The 18,378-nt window shown below is 36.1% G+C and overlaps 5 protein-coding genes across 7 annotated transcripts; 3 read left to right on the forward strand and 2 right to left on the reverse strand.

Annotated features, from left to right (window-relative positions):
* The first annotated feature begins 147 nt into the window (after positions 1 to 147).
* Positions 148 to 2,645, forward strand: LOC147473912 (uncharacterized). Of its 2 annotated transcripts, XM_086586900.1 has the most exons (6): positions 148 to 354; positions 552 to 613; positions 777 to 912; positions 1,006 to 1,078; positions 2,098 to 2,163; positions 2,262 to 2,645. In XM_086586900.1, exons 2-6 carry the CDS (start codon positions 562 to 564, stop codon positions 2,472 to 2,474), a joined length of 540 nt encoding a protein of 179 aa, XP_086443026.1. In that variant the 5' UTR covers positions 148 to 354; positions 552 to 561; the 3' UTR covers positions 2,475 to 2,645. The 2 variants fall into 2 exon arrangements, with proteins under 2 accessions (XP_086443026.1, XP_086443025.1); XM_086586899.1 differs by lacking the exon at positions 148 to 354 and having other exon boundaries at positions 549 to 613.
* A 414-nt stretch (positions 2,646 to 3,059) lies between these two features.
* Positions 3,060 to 3,990, reverse strand: LOC147473913 (uncharacterized). Its single transcript, XM_086586902.1, has 2 exons — positions 3,584 to 3,990; positions 3,060 to 3,279 (listed from the first exon to the last, which is right to left on the reverse strand). Exons 1-2 carry the CDS (start codon positions 3,851 to 3,853, stop codon positions 3,229 to 3,231), a joined length of 321 nt encoding a protein of 106 aa, XP_086443028.1. The 5' UTR covers positions 3,854 to 3,990; the 3' UTR covers positions 3,060 to 3,228.
* Positions 3,991 to 4,620: 630 nt separating this feature from the next.
* LOC147473914 (uncharacterized) lies at positions 4,621 to 7,354 on the reverse strand. 2 transcript variants are annotated; one of them, XR_015210249.1, is made up of 3 exons: positions 7,084 to 7,354; positions 5,669 to 5,991; positions 4,621 to 4,989 (listed from the first exon to the last, which is right to left on the reverse strand). XR_015210249.1 is itself a non-coding variant. In XM_086586901.1 (3 exons), exons 1-3 carry the CDS (start codon positions 7,243 to 7,245, stop codon positions 4,801 to 4,803), a joined length of 534 nt encoding a protein of 177 aa, XP_086443027.1. In that variant the 5' UTR covers positions 7,246 to 7,260; the 3' UTR covers positions 4,621 to 4,800. The 2 variants fall into 2 exon arrangements, 1 of the variants encoding a protein (XP_086443027.1); XM_086586901.1 differs by having other exon boundaries at positions 7,224 to 7,260.
* Positions 7,355 to 9,086: 1,732 nt separating this feature from the next.
* Positions 9,087 to 13,542, forward strand: LOC147473915 (rhodanese-like domain-containing protein 4, chloroplastic). The gene is given in 9 exon segments (XM_086586904.1): positions 9,087 to 9,875; positions 10,444 to 10,546; positions 10,656 to 10,686; positions 10,689 to 10,741; positions 11,568 to 11,642; positions 11,743 to 11,817; positions 12,209 to 12,289; positions 12,900 to 13,106; positions 13,220 to 13,542. Coding segments are annotated over 9 exon segments (1,320 nt in total). The 5' UTR covers positions 9,087 to 9,228; the 3' UTR covers positions 13,268 to 13,542.
* Positions 13,543 to 13,745: 203 nt separating this feature from the next.
* LOC147473916 (pentatricopeptide repeat-containing protein At2g22070-like) lies at positions 13,746 to 16,055 on the forward strand. Its single transcript, XM_086586903.1, has one exon. It carries the CDS (start codon positions 13,820 to 13,822, stop codon positions 16,001 to 16,003), a length of 2,184 nt encoding a protein of 727 aa, XP_086443029.1. The 5' UTR covers positions 13,746 to 13,819; the 3' UTR covers positions 16,004 to 16,055.
* Positions 16,056 to 18,378: the final 2,323 nt, after the last annotated feature.

Below are 18,378 nucleotides of genomic sequence, written 5' to 3' on the forward strand. Positions count from 1 at the left end.
GATCCCGATACATCGTGAAATCTGTTGAAATCGAAATGTCGAATAGAACAGCACGGTATGTTGATATTTTCACAACTATAATATCGGCACATTGGTTTGCGAAATGTCAAAGATCGTTGTTAAGTCGGCATCGATACTTTGAACTGTGGCGCGAAACCCTATAACCGTTTCCCGCAAGTGTTTCTTGGTACTTCAACTGTTTTTTTTTAGCTACTTTTCAAAATGATGTCATCTTCTTCTTGTTCATCACCTTCACCACCACCTTCAAAGCGTCTCCGCAAAAACGAAAAAGAGGATTTGTCTTCTTCTTCTTCTTCTCTTGAGAAGAAATTCTTGCGCATTATGGATCATCAGGTTTCCTTTCTCTCTCGCTCTTTCTTTTTTATTCTAGCGCATTATAATACCCCCCCTGAGCTGGTATTATAATGATTGACTTGGTCAGCAGAAGTTTGTCCTTTATCTTTTATTGATTTGGAAATATTAATCTTGAAATATCGATAAATGGATATGCTTTCAGACTAATAAGATAAATGATTTTTTTTTTTTTTCAGATGGAAAGAAATGATCGGCAAGGCATTACATGCTGTGGAAGTAGTTACCTTTGACTATCCCTGTAAGTCTATTTAATGAACAGTGTCATTTTTTTTGTTCTGCTTGCGCAATTAACTTATTCCAGAAACAAATTATAATATGGTATTGCAGATTGTTTGAAATTAATTTTATTGGATAATGAATATAAGTTGGAGTATGAACTTACCAAACCTATTTAAGAACAGACATCTCTGGAGGAAAAAGGAGAGCTCCTCCGAAGGCAGAGAAACTAGTTGATTACCACTGTGATATTGTCAAAACGGCTGTTGATAAGCATCCTGGCCATCCTTTGGTGTTAGTTGGGAAATCAATGGGCTCAAGGTGAGTTCTCTTTATGAGGAAATGTAGCAACTTGCATTCTTCAAACTTTTTTCGGCTTTATCATATAACATCAATCTGGTTTCGTTTATGCAGAGTAAGTTGCATGGTCGCAGGCAAAGATGAAATAAATGTTTCAGCCATAATTTGCTTAGGCTACCCACTAAAGGTATCATTATCAAGTATATTACCTCAAATCATGCTACTTTATATCATTTTTCTTTTTCTGTTCAAATGTTTTACTATTATTATTGTTCCTTTTTTTTTTCCCCTTAAATGATTTTTATCTGATGTGTTGTTAAATTATTTTGAGCATGTAACACATATAGCCTTCATTCTCTAAGTAAGTGAATTGCCAGTTTAGGTTGGACAGTTTGTCTTTTAAGATATTTCTGGTATACGCATTGTTAATATTTAATTTGGTTTCCTTTGCCATTTCTATTAATATCCATGGTAATATATACTATTGTATAGTCTTTTAGTATAACACTATTCCACTAATGAAAGTTTTGGAAGTTTAGTTTTATAGGAAACTACTACTAAAGACAGGAAAATGTAACCCTGGATTTTGAGTCGATATATATATATATAGGCTACCTTGACATCTTATTTTGACATTCAAAACCTATGCAATGAACGGGTGATTTTCTGGGAATATGTTCTCCATACAATGGAGATCATCTCCACAAAAAATCAGCACATTTGTATATGCCTAACCTTGTGAAAAGTTGTGTTCAAGTTTGATATTTATTCAGCATCCACAAGTTTAGCACTCTTTTTGATAAGGCTAGACATATCCAATTGAGACGAGTTTTGGTGGAGAAGCTATCCGTGGTAGGAAGATCTTCTCTACCAAAAATCAGCCTTTAGTTCAATGTGCAAGTCCACTTTTAGCTTTTGGATGTCAAAATGAGATGTCAAGGTAGGAATATAATACACACACACATATATATATATACACACTTGTTTCTCGATGTCAAATCTTATCCAAAGAGAAGGTATATTTAACAAAAACAAGAAGTTTGAACAACTTCGTTGCTGATCTTTCCTACTTCACCTATTCACTGTTCAGGAGATAGATAGATTGTATTAAGTAGAGCATCTGTTGGTGCTGATCACATTACAGTTTCTTTTAGGTCATATCAGTCACTAGAAATATTCTTATTTTCTATTTATTTTATTTTTCAGGGTATGAATGGAACAATACGAGACGAGATTCTTTTGCAGGTTACGGTTCCCATAATGTTTGTACAGGTGAAAATCTCCAATCAATTATTTGTTTATTTATATTTTCATTCATTTAATTTGTACTCTCCAAATTGCTGTCTAACATAGCTTTATTTGTTTTAAAGGGTAGCAAAGATAACCTCTGTCCTCTTGATAAGCTTGCTGCTGTGTGCAAGAAAATGAGTTCCATTAATGAATTGCATGTGGTTGATGGGGGTGACCACTCCTTCAAAATTGCCAAGAAGCATCTGGTAGTGAATGGGTCCACCCAAGAAGAAGCTGAAGATCAGGTTGTTAAAGCTATAGCAGGATTTCTAACCAAAATTGTTGGAAGTTAACATCGTTTCTGCTCTTGTATCACTGTTAGAACAGGCACGAGTTAGGATTCTGATCGCGTATGTGTGATAGGTGAGGCAGGTAGTTAGTTTGTGAAGGATTTGGTAATATATTAATACTGCTTAATTGCTTATCATCACTGTTTTAATTACTTAATTGCATTTTGTTTTTAATGTTTGTTCCTTTACTCTAAGAATTATGTTCTCCACAGTCCACACCAAAGACTTACTGTCCTGGTCGATAAATTTTGCCGTTGGGCTCAGCATTCTGACTGTTTGCTTGATCAACAGGACTGTTCTTAAAGATGATGATCAATCTAAGTAAATTGGTCTATAGATAAATCTTGGTATGCCAACTTAGATAGCTAAAACGGTCAAGCCACTTGCTGTAAACTCACAGTGCAGGTTTGGTGCATTATCTATTATATTGTGAGAATTTGTAGTCTTTTTATCAGTAATTCGGAACTGAACATGCACTTTTATAATTGGTGTGTGTGTGTGTGTGTGTTGGGGGGGTGGGTAGGGGATACAAGTAATTAGGATCAGTTAGTTCATTCTCAGAAGAGTTACTAAAAAACATTCATCTCAGATTACAATCGCACATATTTATTGATTTATAATTATATATTTCTGTAAAGCACGCAGTGCTAAGAGCTGTCACTCGAGTTCATCTCATCATATCAGAAAGCCATGTATGATGAACATTTATTTACTTTATAAGTTTCTATGTTTCTACTATGCCATCTTTATTCTTTAGTCACTTGTGTTTCTTCTTCTCCTTCTCATGCTTGTTCTCTTTCTCTTGCTTCTGCAACCAAAAAATATAGAAGATCAAATTCATATTAGATACCTAGAAGAACGGGTCTGGTGTTTTTTTTATACTATTGTAAGAGTAATGTGTATTTTTAGTTTACTCTTATATTGCTTAAAATTCTAACAAATAGTAGAGCACCTCTATGACATGCCTCAATAAACTTAGAATATAATTCAACTGGATTTCATCATCGACAAGTACGAGGCTATGTTGAACCAAATTAATGGAAATCATTTGTTGCATTTACCACTAGATTAAATTAAGGAAAAAACAAAATAATAATAATTAAGATGAATACCTTCTTGTCATGAACACTGTCGACATCCTTGTTCTTCTTCTTTTCTTTTTTGTCTTTGGTCAGATCCTTATCCTTAGGCTTCTTCTCATCTTTCTTCTCCTTCTTCTCCTTTTTATCCTTCTTTTTCTTATCAGAAGCTATATTTAGATTTCCATCATTGGTATTTACTACATTATGCAGAATATGAGTATCTTCTTGGGCAGGCTTATCTACTTGATTGGTCTGAAGGTTAAGTTGTTCATCAGGTTTCTGCATTTGGAGTGAAGCCATGAAAACACTAGGGAATAACTTGACACAGGTAATGAACTTCACCTCGGACTGCCAGAATGATTAACTGGACGCCCTTTATAAAGAAAAACAGGGGAATATCAGTCCCATTCATCTTTGCATCTCCTTTATTCCTTTTTTTCAGAGTAAAGCACTGAAGAATGTTGATCTTCATATACTAGTGTCCCTCGTTTTACTGCAATCACAGCCTTTAATTCAACCTTAATTCGTTCACGTGTCTGACAATAGCTTGTAGTTAGACTTCAGTGTCCTCTGGATGCCGGATAATTTAGTTATATTCACTTTTTCTCTCTTTTGTGTTTGGTGTGTATGTGTGTGGCAACATATGCATGAAAGCTACCAAAAGAGAATAGCATAAATTGTTCCACAACTTGGTTGCAGAATATTTTATTTAGAAGAATTATTTTTCAAGTAGAGCAATATCCTTTTAGCATTGCTGGTATACACAAACATGGTACTTTAAAATATTTTTGAGTTTTATTACAACTTATTATACTGACCTCTTCAGTCAATCACAAGTTTGTTTGCAAAAAAATAGAGTTATGGACACCTGATATGAACAATTGTTACTAAGAATACTCCTTGTCTGAACAGGGTTCAATAGGAACGTTTTCATGGCCTTCATTTATTTCCCATGCTCTTATAGTACTCTATTGGAACTTGGGTTTCTATTTTGTGAGATTGTTTCTCTTGTCCCTTGCCATCCACCTGTTCTACCTTGGATGCTTTAACTATCTTCATTGCTGGTATACACAAACATGGTACTTTAAAATATTTTTGAGTTTTATTACAACTTATTATACTGACCTCTTCAGTCAAACACATGTTTGTTTGCAAAAAAATAGAGGTATGGACACCTGATATGAACAATTGTTACTAAGAATATTCCTTGTCTGAACAGGGTTCAATAGGAACGTTTTCATGGCCTTTCATTTATTTCCCATGCTCTTATAGTACTCTATTGGAACTTGGGTTTCTATTTTGTGAGATTGTTTCTCTTGTCCCTTGCCATCCACCTGTTCTATCTTGGATGCTTTAACTATCTTCAGAGCTCCCCCTATTACCAACAACAAACCTCCCAAAATTCCCCACCAAATCCAAGTCTCTGCTGTCTTTGCCTGTATGTAGAAAAGAAATATATCACATGAAGGTCATTTTGGAAATTTTCAAGAAGGTAATTTTGAATTCTTTTTCACACAAAAATATTGGAAGCTTTATTTCTATAATAAAAGGTGCTTGGTGTACTGCTTTTTTTGGTACTTTTTTATTTCTCCCCCTTTGTTTTTGACACGTTCATAGGAAAAAGTTATCCTTAGGAGGGCAAAATTTGGGGTCTTCAAGACTCCACGGTAGAGAAAATTAATCTAAACTAGTGCCTACTTGATTAAGGTGTAGTTGTTATGACCTAATTTTTCTTCCTCTCTGTTATCAGTTCCCTCTCTCTAATCCCACCTCCTTTTCTATTAGGTTTTCTCTTCTCTCTTATACTCGGTCCTCCGCTCTCTACGTCTAACCCTTGATCTTGCTTTCATCCATCTCTCTTGCTCCTCTCAAATGTCCTCTACTACATGGCCTATCTATCCACCACCTATCTAATTATATGATATCCTCCGCTCTATGGTTTCTGTGTACTCCTCCTCTTTGGATTTCGTCCTAACAGCCTATTCATTTCATTCCTCCGGACCTATGAAGCCCATTCAAACTAGACCGTCCTAACAGCCCATTCATTCCTCCGAACCTATGAAGCCCATTAGACTTAAACTAGACCGTAACAGTAGTGGTGTACTGGTGCTTTACCTTTTTGTTGTCTTGTATATGTTCGTCACTTTCACTGCTGTTACTTTCACTGCTGCTGCTACTGGAACTCTCGCCCTTTTCCTTCTTCTTCTTCATCTCATTCTTTTTGTTTTTGCTCTTTTTTAACTTGTCATCATGCAAGTCTTCTTTCTTTTTGGTCTCTTTCTTTTGTACGTCTTCCTTCTTCCCTTCTTTCTTCTTTGTTTCTTTCCTTTTCTTCTCTACTGATGGAACGACAGCTGATGTTGTTGCCACAGAAGCAGATACTTGGGGTGGAGTCTCTAGTAGTTTGGAAACTACAGTTGGATCCGTCACCTGCTGTTCTGCCATAGAAATTCAAATATTATAAGTAATAGCTTATTCTCCAGAATAGTACGTTGGACAGGTGGTACACTACTTGCAATGAAATGATAGTCCTTATTGCGAAGACAGTGATGCTTACCCTTCTATTCAGTTAAGGTATTTAATACCTTTTTTCCAATACTTTTTTCATTTTGCACCTCATTCATGGATCAGCATATGAAGTTATTCTTTTCTTCCAATATTGAGCTCAACCAGATGCATTAGGTGTGTGAATAGGGGTGGAATTCGAGCCAAGTTTCACTTATCTCGGCTCAGCTCGTTTATTTAAACAAATTTTAATATAGGCTCAAGCTTAGCTCATATATTATATGAACGATCCTGAGCCAAGCTTAAACGAGCCGAGCCTGAGTCAAGCCCGAGTAGCTCGGCTATTTTACACTGTGAGATGGTATTTGAGTTTATTGAGCCGAGTTTCACCCTATTTGTTTATTAAGCGAGCTATAATATGGGCTCAAACTTGGCTCATTTAGTTAAATGAACGAACTTGAGTCGAGCTTAAACGAGCCAAGTTTAAACCGAGCCCGAGCTACTTGACTCAAATTCCACCCCTCTGTGTGAAAGAGGGCTCAGTATGATGCTAAGATGGCCAAGAGGCCGTCTCAAAAGAACAGTCGTCTTCTCGGTAGTCTTTATCTTTAAGCTTTTATGCTTTAGCCTTTAGGGCTTGTTTGATAAAAATTCCTCCTGGGCCAAATATATAGTGGGCAAATAATTTCCCACTTAAAAATTTGCCAAGAACATTCCTACTAGGAAAATAATCTTTAGCTTTCATTGAAGAAAGGAATAAAATATACATTTTCTTCTCAAACACAACAATCTCGAATCAAATCTATTCGAGCCCCAAATTAACAAAATGATCATTACCACTCAAACAATCATCTAACTAACCAAACAATCAAACAACAATCAAATGCCCATTTCAATTAACTACACAAAACAATCAAATTAAAGAAACTCAAGTCTCAAAACATAATAATTATCAACTAAATTAACTCAATTCATTAAAATAAATAAAGAAAATGAAAGATGGAAAAAATCGAAAAAAAGTTTACCTCTTTGACTGTGAGGAAAAGAAGGTGAGAGTGATGAAGAACGAAGAAAGAGATGAAAAAATTCTCAAATCTGGACCATAAATCGCAGTCAACCAAATTGAAATTGAGAGGGGAGAGAAGCAAATGGGTTTGTCACATACTAGGATTGATCGACGCAAGCATTTTCCTCTGGCAAAATTTATCCAGCTCCTACATGGATAAATTTTTCCTGCTAAAAAGAAGGTCAAGTGAGTGTTTTGCCGGCAAATTTGTTTTCTTTTCCCAGACTCATATTTGGAAACAACCAGCAACAAATCTGTGTTTAAGTTGGGAAAATCCCATTTGCCAGTGGGAAAATATCGTTATCAAGCAGGCCCCTTAGATTATTGATTTTTTTATGTTTTTCTTTATCTCTTTTCTATTTTCTTATACTTTGTAAGTTCATTTTCATTTATTTAATAAAATGGTAGGGGTTTTCATCCCCTCAGCCAGCCGTACAAAAAAAGAAATCCACACAGGGGGGAGATTGATGCAAAGCAAGAACTGTCACCAGAATCGCTTACATGAAAAAAACATAAGCTTGATGAAGGAACAGCGAAACCTAGGATGTAGAAGACTATAACATAGAGGAGGGACCCAGAGCCAACACCAAGGTGGAAAAACAAAACCTATCCTCCCTGCCAGATGAGGTCTTTGCTGCTTCCTCTCGAGAGCAACGCGACAACCGCCCAGGAACGTGTCTTCTTCAAAGTCACTCCTGGAATGTGGCCCCTGTTTTCATTCGCCCTAAGACGTGCACATCTTATGGATCACTTCAGAAATGATTCACTAGCAACCAAGGTTCTTTCACAAGCTGTGTCTCAGCCTGAGGATTCTAAGAATGTATTTCAGCTGTTTGAATTGTGGGCTTGCTGCCAATGCAGCCTCACATTTTCTACTTCTGCAGCGTACTCTCAACATGTTGCCTCCACATGAGGCCTTCCACATTGTTTAGAGTTTGTCGTGGTGATTGGCGCTCCAATCCTAGATCTACAGAACTGATATGTGGGTACCCGTAGACAGTTCTGTTGCCATTGGTTCTCTTGGTTTAGAGTCATCCACCAGTGAGTCGTCATCTGTTGATGGTTCTGAACGCTCGTGCTTGCTCCAAGATGTCCACAAACTGTTGCGTCTGCTGTTGTCAAACAATTCTCTCACACAGCTCCATCTCGATAAGGTGATAGCTTACAGCACCAAGGAGTTGTAGGATCTTCTCCCTCTTGAAGAATCAGATGTTTCTCCTCCCCTCCGAGTCTTAGGACCCTCCCAACTTCAGAAAATCCTGAGTTTCTTGAAGCAGATAAAGGATGCCTCTGACCAGAAGCGCGACCACCACACAACAACCACCTCCAACGAGACCCTAGCCTCCTCGCTGATCATACCACTATGTCCGCCACCCTGGGATTTCTAAACAAGGATACACTTGTTGCTCATTCACTTGTGAAGTCAATTCCTTCAGGCACTCTTAGCGGATGCTGAAACTCAAATAATGCTAGAAATTAAGGAGTCCGCACCTGACGCCAAAAAGTATAGTACGATGGCCAAAAATTATGTAAAACAGATAAAGGCAAATTCAATGTGTAGGACTTGGCTGTCGCACTCTCTTGCAACACACCGGTCTCCTTTTTTAACCAACTGCAATACTACTTAACGGTATAACGCATTAGTCTGCTACGGTTTCTGGAAAGTCATCCTACTGACATTTGTACAAATAGATATTTGATGGCAGTCTCTGAAAAAACGGCAGATATTGTGAAATTTGTCGGAATTTGTAATTTCACAATATCCAGAATTCCAGATATTATCCTTTCTAGTTGCTTCCAAAAGTTTCTTCCAAATTCTGATGTTTCTCCACCACAAAATCATGCAAAAGATTGATGAACAACTACCATCAAAACCAAAGTCTTAGTCCACATGTCCCTCTCTCATTGGTTTCATATCCATCTTAAGATCCACCTCAGCTCCAACCATCACCCAAAGTATCCCCTCTCTGAAGCTAAGCCTTTCATCTCCTTCTCTATCCTTGAAAACCAAAACAACATATTTTCAACTCTCATGGAAATTAGAGCTTTCTTGTCTATATTCTAAAGTACCCAAGTTACCATATTGTGATCTTTGAACTGCTGCATGGAGGCTCTCAATGCAGCAAGCTTTACACCAGTTTCAGTTCTTTCTGAAAGAAGAACAGAACCCAGAAAGCTACCATCTCTTGCTTCAACTTCCCAACTTAAGTTCACAAAATCTACCACTTTTAATGCCACCCCAAAAAAGTTTTCAGAAGTGGTACAAAGGAGAATTAATGGAGGTCTAGTTTTTCTGTCTTCTGTTATTAGTGCTGGTCTTGCAAAAGCTCTTACATATGAAGAAGTTTTACAACAATCCGTAAGCAGTTCATCAACTGAAAGCAGTTCTAATATTGATGTTGGTGGAGTTGTAGATAGTGTTATTAGTTTTGGAAAAGAGAATCCTGCTGTTATCATTGGAGGTGTAACTATTTTAGCTGTACCATTAGTTCTGTCTCAAATTTTTAAGAAACCGTGGGGTGTTGAGTCTGCGAAAAAAGCTTATGAGAAAATAGGTGAAGATGCTGATGCACAGTTACTGGATATAAGATCATCAGTGGACTTTAAGGAAGTTGGTAGTCCTGATATTCGAGGGTTGAAGAAGAAGGCGGTGTCAGTCGTTTACAAAGGCGAAGACACGCCTGGATTCTTGAAGAAGCTTTCTTTGAAGTTCAAGGAACCTGAAAACACCACATTGTTCATTTTAGACAAGTAAGCTTCTGAACGGCTGAACCAATATAATGGTGAACACTTTTAGAATTTTCTTTTACCGTATGATGTAAGTGTATGTATAAATAGATAGAATGAGATATCATCCTATATAGTAGATGACTCCATAGCCAAACATAGTCCTTCTTGGCACATTATCCATCCAAAGTTCGCCACTACAATTTTATTGTTGACAATTGCAAAGCTCGCAGGTCTTTCATTATCACATTTTACATATCCTTCTTGGGACATTATCCATCCAAAGTGCTGACTAGGATGGGATTCTACACTATGTGCAAATTGATTTGGTTTTGAATGTATACATCAATTATGCAGAGCGCGATTGAAATGATCTTCAATTAAATAAGGAGAAAATTAGAAGCGTGTTTGTATGAGACAGGGGAGCCCAGAACTTCAATTAATCTACTTATAAGGTTTTCTGGATCCTGATTTGTTTTGGACGATTACATATTACTTGGTTCACATTGGTGCACAAAATTATAGATTTGCAATTGGTTGTAGGCATGTAGCAGCTAAGAGTTCACTATATTAATGCCATAATGGAAACCAGGTTTGATGGGAACTCTGAACTGGTTGCTGAGTTGGTGACTGCAAATGGTTTCAAAGCCGCTTATGCAATCAAAGATGGTGCGGAAGGAAAGCGAGGATGGATGGTCTAATTCTTTCGCATTCATTTTCTTTATGTTTTCTCTTTATGTATTGATAAACTTATTACTTGATATATCTAGTTTTGGAACTTGAAAAGTGTGTTTAGTGTTGCAGAATAGTGGGCTTCCTTGGATACCTCCAAAAGAACGCTAGGTCTTGATTTTGATAATTTGGCTGACACGTTCGGTGATGCACTTGGAGTATGTATCCTAGTTTTTCATTCACGTAGTAACTTTTAGATCTTTGCAGGGTACATTAGATAATACCTACATTATGCTTAAAAATGTTAAGCAAATATGTACACGTGTCGTAGACAGTGACAAGGATACACCTACATTACTATTGTGCAAACTAGAATATGGCAATGGAAATCATGAATATCTAGTTAATGTTTAACAAGTCAACTTTTACAACAAGAGTGGAATTAAAGATTATTAGTTTGTCTTTATTAGCTTTCCCCAAGGGAATAAGGTTCTTCACAACAAATTTATATATCATGGTTTTTCAATAATTTCTAGTCCACCTGGAGATTCTTCATCAAGTTAGCTTCCAATCGAAAAGTGAATGAGAGGTTACAGAATCAAATATCTGTCTAATGGATTGCATCCTATTCTCTTCTTTTCCTGCAAGTCTGCAACACCATTACTGCAGTATACCCATATTATAACCAGTATCATTGGTTGTAGAGCTTTTAAATAATATAAGTTGCTGGCATCTTTACAGTAGATGAAGAATTTCCTGAAGAAAAAAAATACACCAATACAAGGTGAACACCGCTGTTATATAATCTACAATCGACAATTTCCATTGTATAGGACAAAGCAGCTGATTGTGTTAATATTGTATGGCGGCCTGGCGGGGGGGCTCCAACGATTATTCCCTAACTACTTTATATGCATTGGTATTTTGAAATGCAAGCTTATGTACTTAAAAAAAATGATTTCAATACAGTGAGCCTTAATGTTCCTCGAAAACTTGAGTTACTAGACTGTCTTTCTATGTCTCACGAAGATAGACTTTTTGTAGGAGGGTTCAGCTGCATTGCCGGTTGCACTGGGTCTAGTAGCAGCTAGTGGCTTAAGTCTATTAGCATTTACAGAGGTTGGGATATGAGCATCTTCTTTTAATGATTCAAGGATAACGATATTTGTTTCTTTAAGAACGAACCTGTATATGATGACTTGGAAAAAAAAATCCCCAGGTTGAGACAATACTTCAGCTTGTGGGATCAGCCGTACTCATCCAGCTTGTTGGGAAGAAGTTTCTATATGCAGAAGTTAGTCCCTGATATCCTCACTTTCTGTCTCTCATTTATAATAACTTGATATGAAATGCAAGTTATTCAATACAAACTGTTCAATCAGTTGGATGGATATGCAAAGATATAAGATTTTTCCAGACAAGACAAGAACATTGGAATTAAAATACAAGTTTATTCTATTCAAATTGGTTTCAAATGTCAAAAAAAAATATTTAACGGGACCAAGAATAACTGAATAATGAACTGTACCATATTCATTTCTGTTGATTATAAGTGAATTACTCATTTCCGTGTTTCTATGGCATGAACACTAGGTCCTTCCAAGCACTGTTGCAAACATTATCTACTGATTCTAGTTCTTCATTCTTACTTACCAATGCTTACTTCTATTGGTTTCCACTGACAGGATCGGAAGGCTACCCTGCAGCAATTAGACGAGTTCTTGACCACTAAGGTTGCTCCCAAAGAGCTTGTTGGTGAGATAAAGGTATCTCATTCTATCATATTAAAAGCTCCATATATCATATATGCATATCTTATCTTATATGACAATTCAGAAGTATGATATCTGCTGAACTGTTGCATATGTACTCGGCAATAATCCACTTAAAGTAAGGCGAAAACTTGAACCTTTTTGCTTGTTTGCTTTTGAGGGGGGTTTCTCACATCTTTGAAAAGCACAGGCTAAAGGGAAGGTGTTGCAGTAACCTCATTCACTGCCGCAAACAGAACAAAAACAAAAAAAAACAAAACAAAACATAAACAATAAGAAGTTTGCACCTTGTTGGACGAAAACCAATAAACCTCTTAAATCGTTAAGGTGAGAGAACATTTTTAGGCAAACATGTGGACTTACTGAATGGAAAACTCTACAATGTTGATATTATTGTGCTGCACCAATTTTGGATTTGCCACTATAATAGGCAGTGTAACTACAAAATCAAAATTTTTGTTTGGCACAAATATGGAAATTGCTGATCGTCCAATAGCTATGAATAAAAAACATTCGTACATTATGTTCAATTACTCTGATGGGACGATTGTGTTATTGCTAACGGTTTCCATATTTCTGTGCTCGTATGTCATTTGGAACTTAGCAAATTGGCAAGGCTCTTCTATCACCAACAGTTGAGAAGACAGCAGAGGGATTAATAGGTGATCCACCCAGCACTACTGTATTGAAATCTGAAGAGTTGAAAACAGAGCCAGAAGTCAAGGCAGCTGCTGAGCCACCTCAGATTAATTCAGTGCCTAAAACTGAAGTTAAAGCAGCACATTCTGGCACACTTTCTCCATACCCTTACGTAACTCCTGCTCTTCAGTAGTCTGCATGGTTTACCAAACTTCATAGTTCTTATTGCATCCTACTTTGCATTGGTTTCGATTACATTAATTATTTTTTGCTTACGTGTTGCAGTATCCAGATTTCAAACCCCCAACATCTCCTTCACCGTCAAAGCCTTGAGAGTTGTGTATTTGCGTTAAGAAACTGTGTGACTTGTTAATAGGGGAGGTCAACAAGACATATGCAGTAAGATTTCTTCTGTTCCAACAAGTTCAAGACAGAAAGGATACAATCATACTGAAGAAATTTATACCGAGTGTTTATTCTACCCTTCCACGAGTCCAATTCACAACTTGTTATCTTCTGTAGATGTTAATGTTCAGTATACTTGAGCTTTTTGTTTCAGTGTTATTTTTACTTCAAAGTTCAAACAAATAAATCTGTAGTTTAATAAACTCCTTTTTATTAGTCTTACCATGGTCCTCAAAGAAACTGCAAATTTGTTTTCCGACAAACACATCATTTTCAGTGAAGGTAACGGTCGTACTTTTGGTGTTGGATTTCAATTTAGTGAAGAGCCCAGCCCAAGCCCAAGCCCAGAATATTTGGGCTTACCCAATTGGGTTTCAGGATTTGGGCCGTTACACTTAAAACGGTCTCTTATAAGTTCAAAAACTAGCTCGAACTTGAAAACCTTCACTTGCCCCCCCTGTTTCCCTCTCTTTTCTCTCAATGCTTAGAAACTCTTCTTCTCTTCTTAAAAAATGGAAACATCAAAGAAAGAAGAAACACATGTCCTTTTCAACGTTTCAAGCGAATCCCAACATCCCTTTTTCATATCTAAAGTCTTTAAATAGCTCAATCACTGAGCATGCACGACAAGGCGAATTGAGTATTGCTCGAAAGATATTCGATGTAATGGGTGAAAGAACTTTGGTGTCTTATAACACTATGATTTCTGGTTATAAGAAGTTTGGTGAGTTCGAAGAAGCTCTTAGTATAGTTTCAATTATGCATCGTAGTGATATGAAGCTTAATGAGACCACTTTTTCTTCTAGTTTTAGCGTTTGCGCGAGGTTAAAGTCTTTGAGTTGTGGAAAACAGATGCATTCTCTTGTTTTGAAATCTGGGTTGGAGTATTTTGAGTTTGTAGGTAGTTCTTTATTGAGTTTTTATTCGAATTGTGGGGAAATTGCCGAAGCGAGGAGAGTGTTTGATGGGTTGTGTGAGAGGAATGAGTTGTTATGGAGTATAATGCTTGTAGGATATGTTAATAGAAATTTAATGAAAGAGGCAATGGATGTTTTTATGAAAATGCCATCGCGTGATGTTATTTCGTGGACTACATTGATTTCTGGATATTCGAGAAGCGGAGATGAATGTGAGAAGGCTTTGGAGATATTTAAGTTGATGAGAGTGAGTGGAGAAACAAATCCGAACGAGTTTACATTTGATAGTGTTTTAAGGTCTATTGGAGAGTTGGGGATTTTGAAAGAAGGGAAGATTGTTCATGGGCTTTGTATTATCTTTGGATTTGAATTTGATCAATCTATTGGTGGTGCACTTATTGCCTTGTACTCAAGTTGTGATGCCGTTGAAGATGCAAAGAAAGTTTATGAGGGATTGAGGTATCCGTGTTTAAATGCTTCAAATTCGATAATTGGGGGGCTTATATCGATGGGTAGGATTGAAGAGGCGGAGATGATTTTTAATGTATTGGTTGAAAAAAATTCAGTGTCTTATAATCTTATGATTAAAGGATATGCAATGAGTGGTCGAGTCGAAGATTCAAAAAGGTTGTTTAGGAAAATGCCTGAAAGAACGATTGTTACTTTGAACTCCATGATCACTGTTTATTGTAGGAATGGGGCGCTTGACGAAGCTTTAGAACTTTTTGAACAAACAAAAGGGGATAGAAATACTGTAACATGGAATTCAATGATATCTGGTTACACTCTAAGTGATCAACCCGAAGAGGCAATCAAGTTGTATGTGGCAATGCAAAGGTTACCGGTAGCGAGGAGTAGGTCAACATTTTCTACTCTATTTCATGCTTGTTCATGCATTGGATCACTTCCACAAGGAAAGTTACTTCATGGACATGTGATTAAATCTTCATTTGAATCTAATGTGTATGTTGGAACATCCCTTGTAGATATGTATGCAAAATGTGGCAGTATAAGCGATGCTAAAACCTCATTTGTAAACATCTCTTCACCAAATGTGGCTGCATGGACATCTCTGATTAATGGTTATGCTCATCACAGCCTGGGCACTGAAGCAATATTACTATTTAAGAAGATGTCAGAGCAAGGTGTATATCCAAATGCTGTTACTTTTGTTGGGATCCTATTAGCTTGCAGTCGTGCAGGTCTTATCATGGAAGGAATGAAGTTTTTCTACTCAATGGGCTATTACAGGGTAGTGCCAACCTTAGAGCACTATGCGTGTGTGGTTGATCTTCTTGGTCGGTCAGGATATCTACAAGAAGCTTTAAATTTCATTAATAAGATGCCCATTGAGGCAGATTGGGTTGTTTGGGGAGCTCTGCTTAGCGCATGCTGGTCTAGGATGAACATAGAAGTTGGCAAAACAGTTGCTGAGAGGATGTTTGCTTTGGATCCCAAGCAAATATCTTCACAGGTCATTCTGTCTAATATTTATGCAGGAGTTGGTAAGTGGGAGGAGGTATTGAAAGTGAGGAAGAGATTGAGAGGCATGAAAGTAAAGAAAGACCCTGCGCATAGTTGGATTGAAGTAGATAACACGGTTAATGTGTTCTGCGTAGAAGATGGAACTCATCCACACTGTAGTGAAATTTATGCAACTTTAGAAGATTTAACGACTATTGTTATTTCTAGTTTTGATTTCAATTGCCTTCCCTTCGAATATGAAAGCTGTGAAATGGCAATGTAGTGTGGATAAAAACTGTCTTTGAGGAATCGTGACCAACAATCACAATTTTCTACCTTCACTCGTTGCGATTATATTTAGTTTCTAGATTTAGACTTCGGCAACACGCCAGCACCTACGCCGAAGATAAAAGGTAAAATAACTTCTTACAAGTTTGGAGCATAGTCACAAAAGTCTCCTATTTCAAAACGTAAAAAGTCTTCAAATTGACAAATTACCGAATTTCAAAAGAATAAACAATAAAGTCTGTAAAAGTCTTCTAATTCTAGATGTTTACCGAGTTTCTTTTATAATAGATAGTTTTCTATTAATTTTTTTAATATTTTATTTTCTAAATTACAATTATTTGGAGGATATTGTAAGACATAACAAGACTTTATATTTATATTTGTAAATTTTGAATTTGATATATGCTCGAAGTAACCTCGACATGATGCACAATCACAGCATACTATTTTATACAGATTTTGGGTTTAATCTCCCTGGTTGATACATACCCGGCATAAAAACCCCCTCATTACATACTAACCCATAAAAACCCCCTATTTTTATAAAATATCCAAACTGACTAAAATATCCCCCACACATAAAACCCTAAATCTCAAATTTATCTTTTCTCCTTCTCGCCGCATCCTCTCTTCTTGTAAACCCTAGATATCCTGAAAAACCAAATTAACATAGAAGATAAGATAACAAAACAACCGAAATTCTTCTTTTCTCACTTTCTCTCATTCTTTCATTTTTTTTTCAAATACGAAATTCTTCTTTTCTTTCTCTCAATCAATTTCTCTTGAAATTTGTTGTTCTCCAACCAAACAAATTAGATTTAAGAAACAATATCAAGATTTGGAAATTTGTTTCTTCCACTCAAAACCGGATCTGAGAATTGTCTACTTTTTCAATTCAAAGATGAAATCTCTTTGAATATTTTGAATATGGAAGTCAAGTTTTTTTCAATTCAAAAATGAAATCTTTTTGGGCTGTTGTTCATTTCAAATAATTTTGCATAAGTTATGATCGACCTGTTTTCTCTATGAAAATTTAATTTTTCATAAATCAAGTTACTGTGTAAATTTAAATTTGTATAGATCAAGTTACTATGTAAATATAAGTTTTCATAGCTCCAGTGACTATGTAAATATAGTTTTACATATATATGACTATGTAAAAATACATTTACATATATTTTGTCAAGTGTCGAAAAAATTCTAATTCCAAAAGTTACTATGTAAATTTAAGTTTTCATAGTTCCAATAACTATATAAATATAGTTTTACATATATATATGACTATGTAAAAATACATTTACATATATTATGTCAGGTGTCAGGAGAAAATTTCAATCCCAAAAGTTACTATGTAAATTTAAGTTTTTATCGCTCCAATGACTATGCAAATATAGTTTTATATATATGTGTGTGTGTGTGTGTGTGTGTGTGTGTGTAAAAATACATTTACATATAGTCGGAAAATTTTCAATCCCAAAAGGGTAAAAAAGAAAATAAAACAAATGGGAACTAAAAACAGACTAGCTTTTATCTCTTTTTTGGAAAACAGAGAGATTATTTAACAAGACCTAAATAATAAGGAGGTTATGTGATATGGGTAAATAGGAGGGAGTTTATACTCAACCGAGTTAGAACCAAGGGGCTGAGCCTCATTTCTTGCTATTTTATGTTTTAATTATTTATGGCTTTCCCAATTTTTTCTGATTTTTTTAACGAATTTGAACAAATTAACGATTTCTCGATTTCTTCTTTGCCGAATTGATACCGAATTCCGAATATGTGACTATGGTTTGGAGATATAATTCAGTGTCGGTCACTCCGATCCACCTGAACATGTGAGTCCATGATCAACCAATGAACCACATTGTTCCCAAGCCTGTACTAAGACTTGAGCCATTAAATTAATTGGCTCATAAAACAAGTCAATCGAAGTTGGGCAATATATCGTGTACCCAAAAACCAAGATATATTGGATATATCGAAAATATCAATTTTTTTTTGTGACAAATCTAAACTATCGAAAATGTTGGAAATATCGAGAATATATCAGAAGACATAATAGCAACATTTATTTATCAAGAAAACCATCAAAAGATTGACAAATAATTAATCATAATGTCATAATCTAATGTACTCAAAACCTCAAATTACAAAATAGGATAAATAGATTACATCAATATATAAACAAGTGACACGTGGTTGTGCTCAACTTGCTTACCCATTTCTTGAATCCTAACTGCTTCACAATACCCTGCCCAAGTATATATGGAGTTATACCCACTGTCAAGAAATTGCCGAACGTGCCACATCACACTTTAGCGAATATAAATTCACATCACACTTTGCACCTAAATTCCATTTGAATTATTC

This window comes from Coptis chinensis, unplaced genomic scaffold (assembly GCF_015680905.1).
Source record: "Coptis chinensis isolate HL-2020 unplaced genomic scaffold, ASM1568090v1 utg167_pilon_pilon, whole genome shotgun sequence".
Classification (NCBI taxonomy): Eukaryota; Viridiplantae; Streptophyta; class Magnoliopsida; order Ranunculales; family Ranunculaceae; genus Coptis; species Coptis chinensis.

Excerpts from the sequence above, each read along its gene's own strand:
- LOC147473912 (XM_086586900.1), top strand. The coding sequence starts at position 562 with ATGATCGGCAAGGCATTACATGCTGTGGAAGTAGTTACCTTTGACTAT. Across the intron at positions 1,079-2,097 it reads GCTTAGGCTACCCACTAAAG|GGTATGAATGGAACAATACG; the intron begins GTATCATTATCA and ends TTTATTTTTCAG. Across the intron at positions 2,164-2,261 it reads TTCCCATAATGTTTGTACAG|GGTAGCAAAGATAACCTCTG; the intron begins GTGAAAATCTCC and ends TTTGTTTTAAAG.
- LOC147473913 (XM_086586902.1), bottom strand. The coding sequence starts at position 3,853 with ATGGCTTCACTCCAAATGCAGAAACCTGATGAACAACTTAACCTTCAG. Across the intron at positions 3,280-3,583 it reads ACAGTGTTCATGACAAGAAG|AAGCAAGAGAAAGAGAACAA; the intron begins GTATTCATCTTA and ends TTTTGGTTGCAG.
- LOC147473914 (XM_086586901.1), bottom strand. The coding sequence starts at position 7,245 with ATGCTTGCGTCGATCAATCCTA. Across the intron at positions 5,992-7,223 it reads GCTTGCGTCGATCAATCCTA|AACAGCAGGTGACGGATCCA; the intron begins GTATGTGACAAA and ends TTTCTATGGCAG. Across the intron at positions 4,990-5,668 it reads ATATACAAGACAACAAAAAG|GCAAAGACAGCAGAGACTTG; the intron begins GTAAAGCACCAG and ends TTCTACATACAG.
- LOC147473916 (XM_086586903.1), top strand. The coding sequence starts at position 13,820 with ATGCTTAGAAACTCTTCTTCTCTTCTTAAAAAATGGAAACATCAAAGA.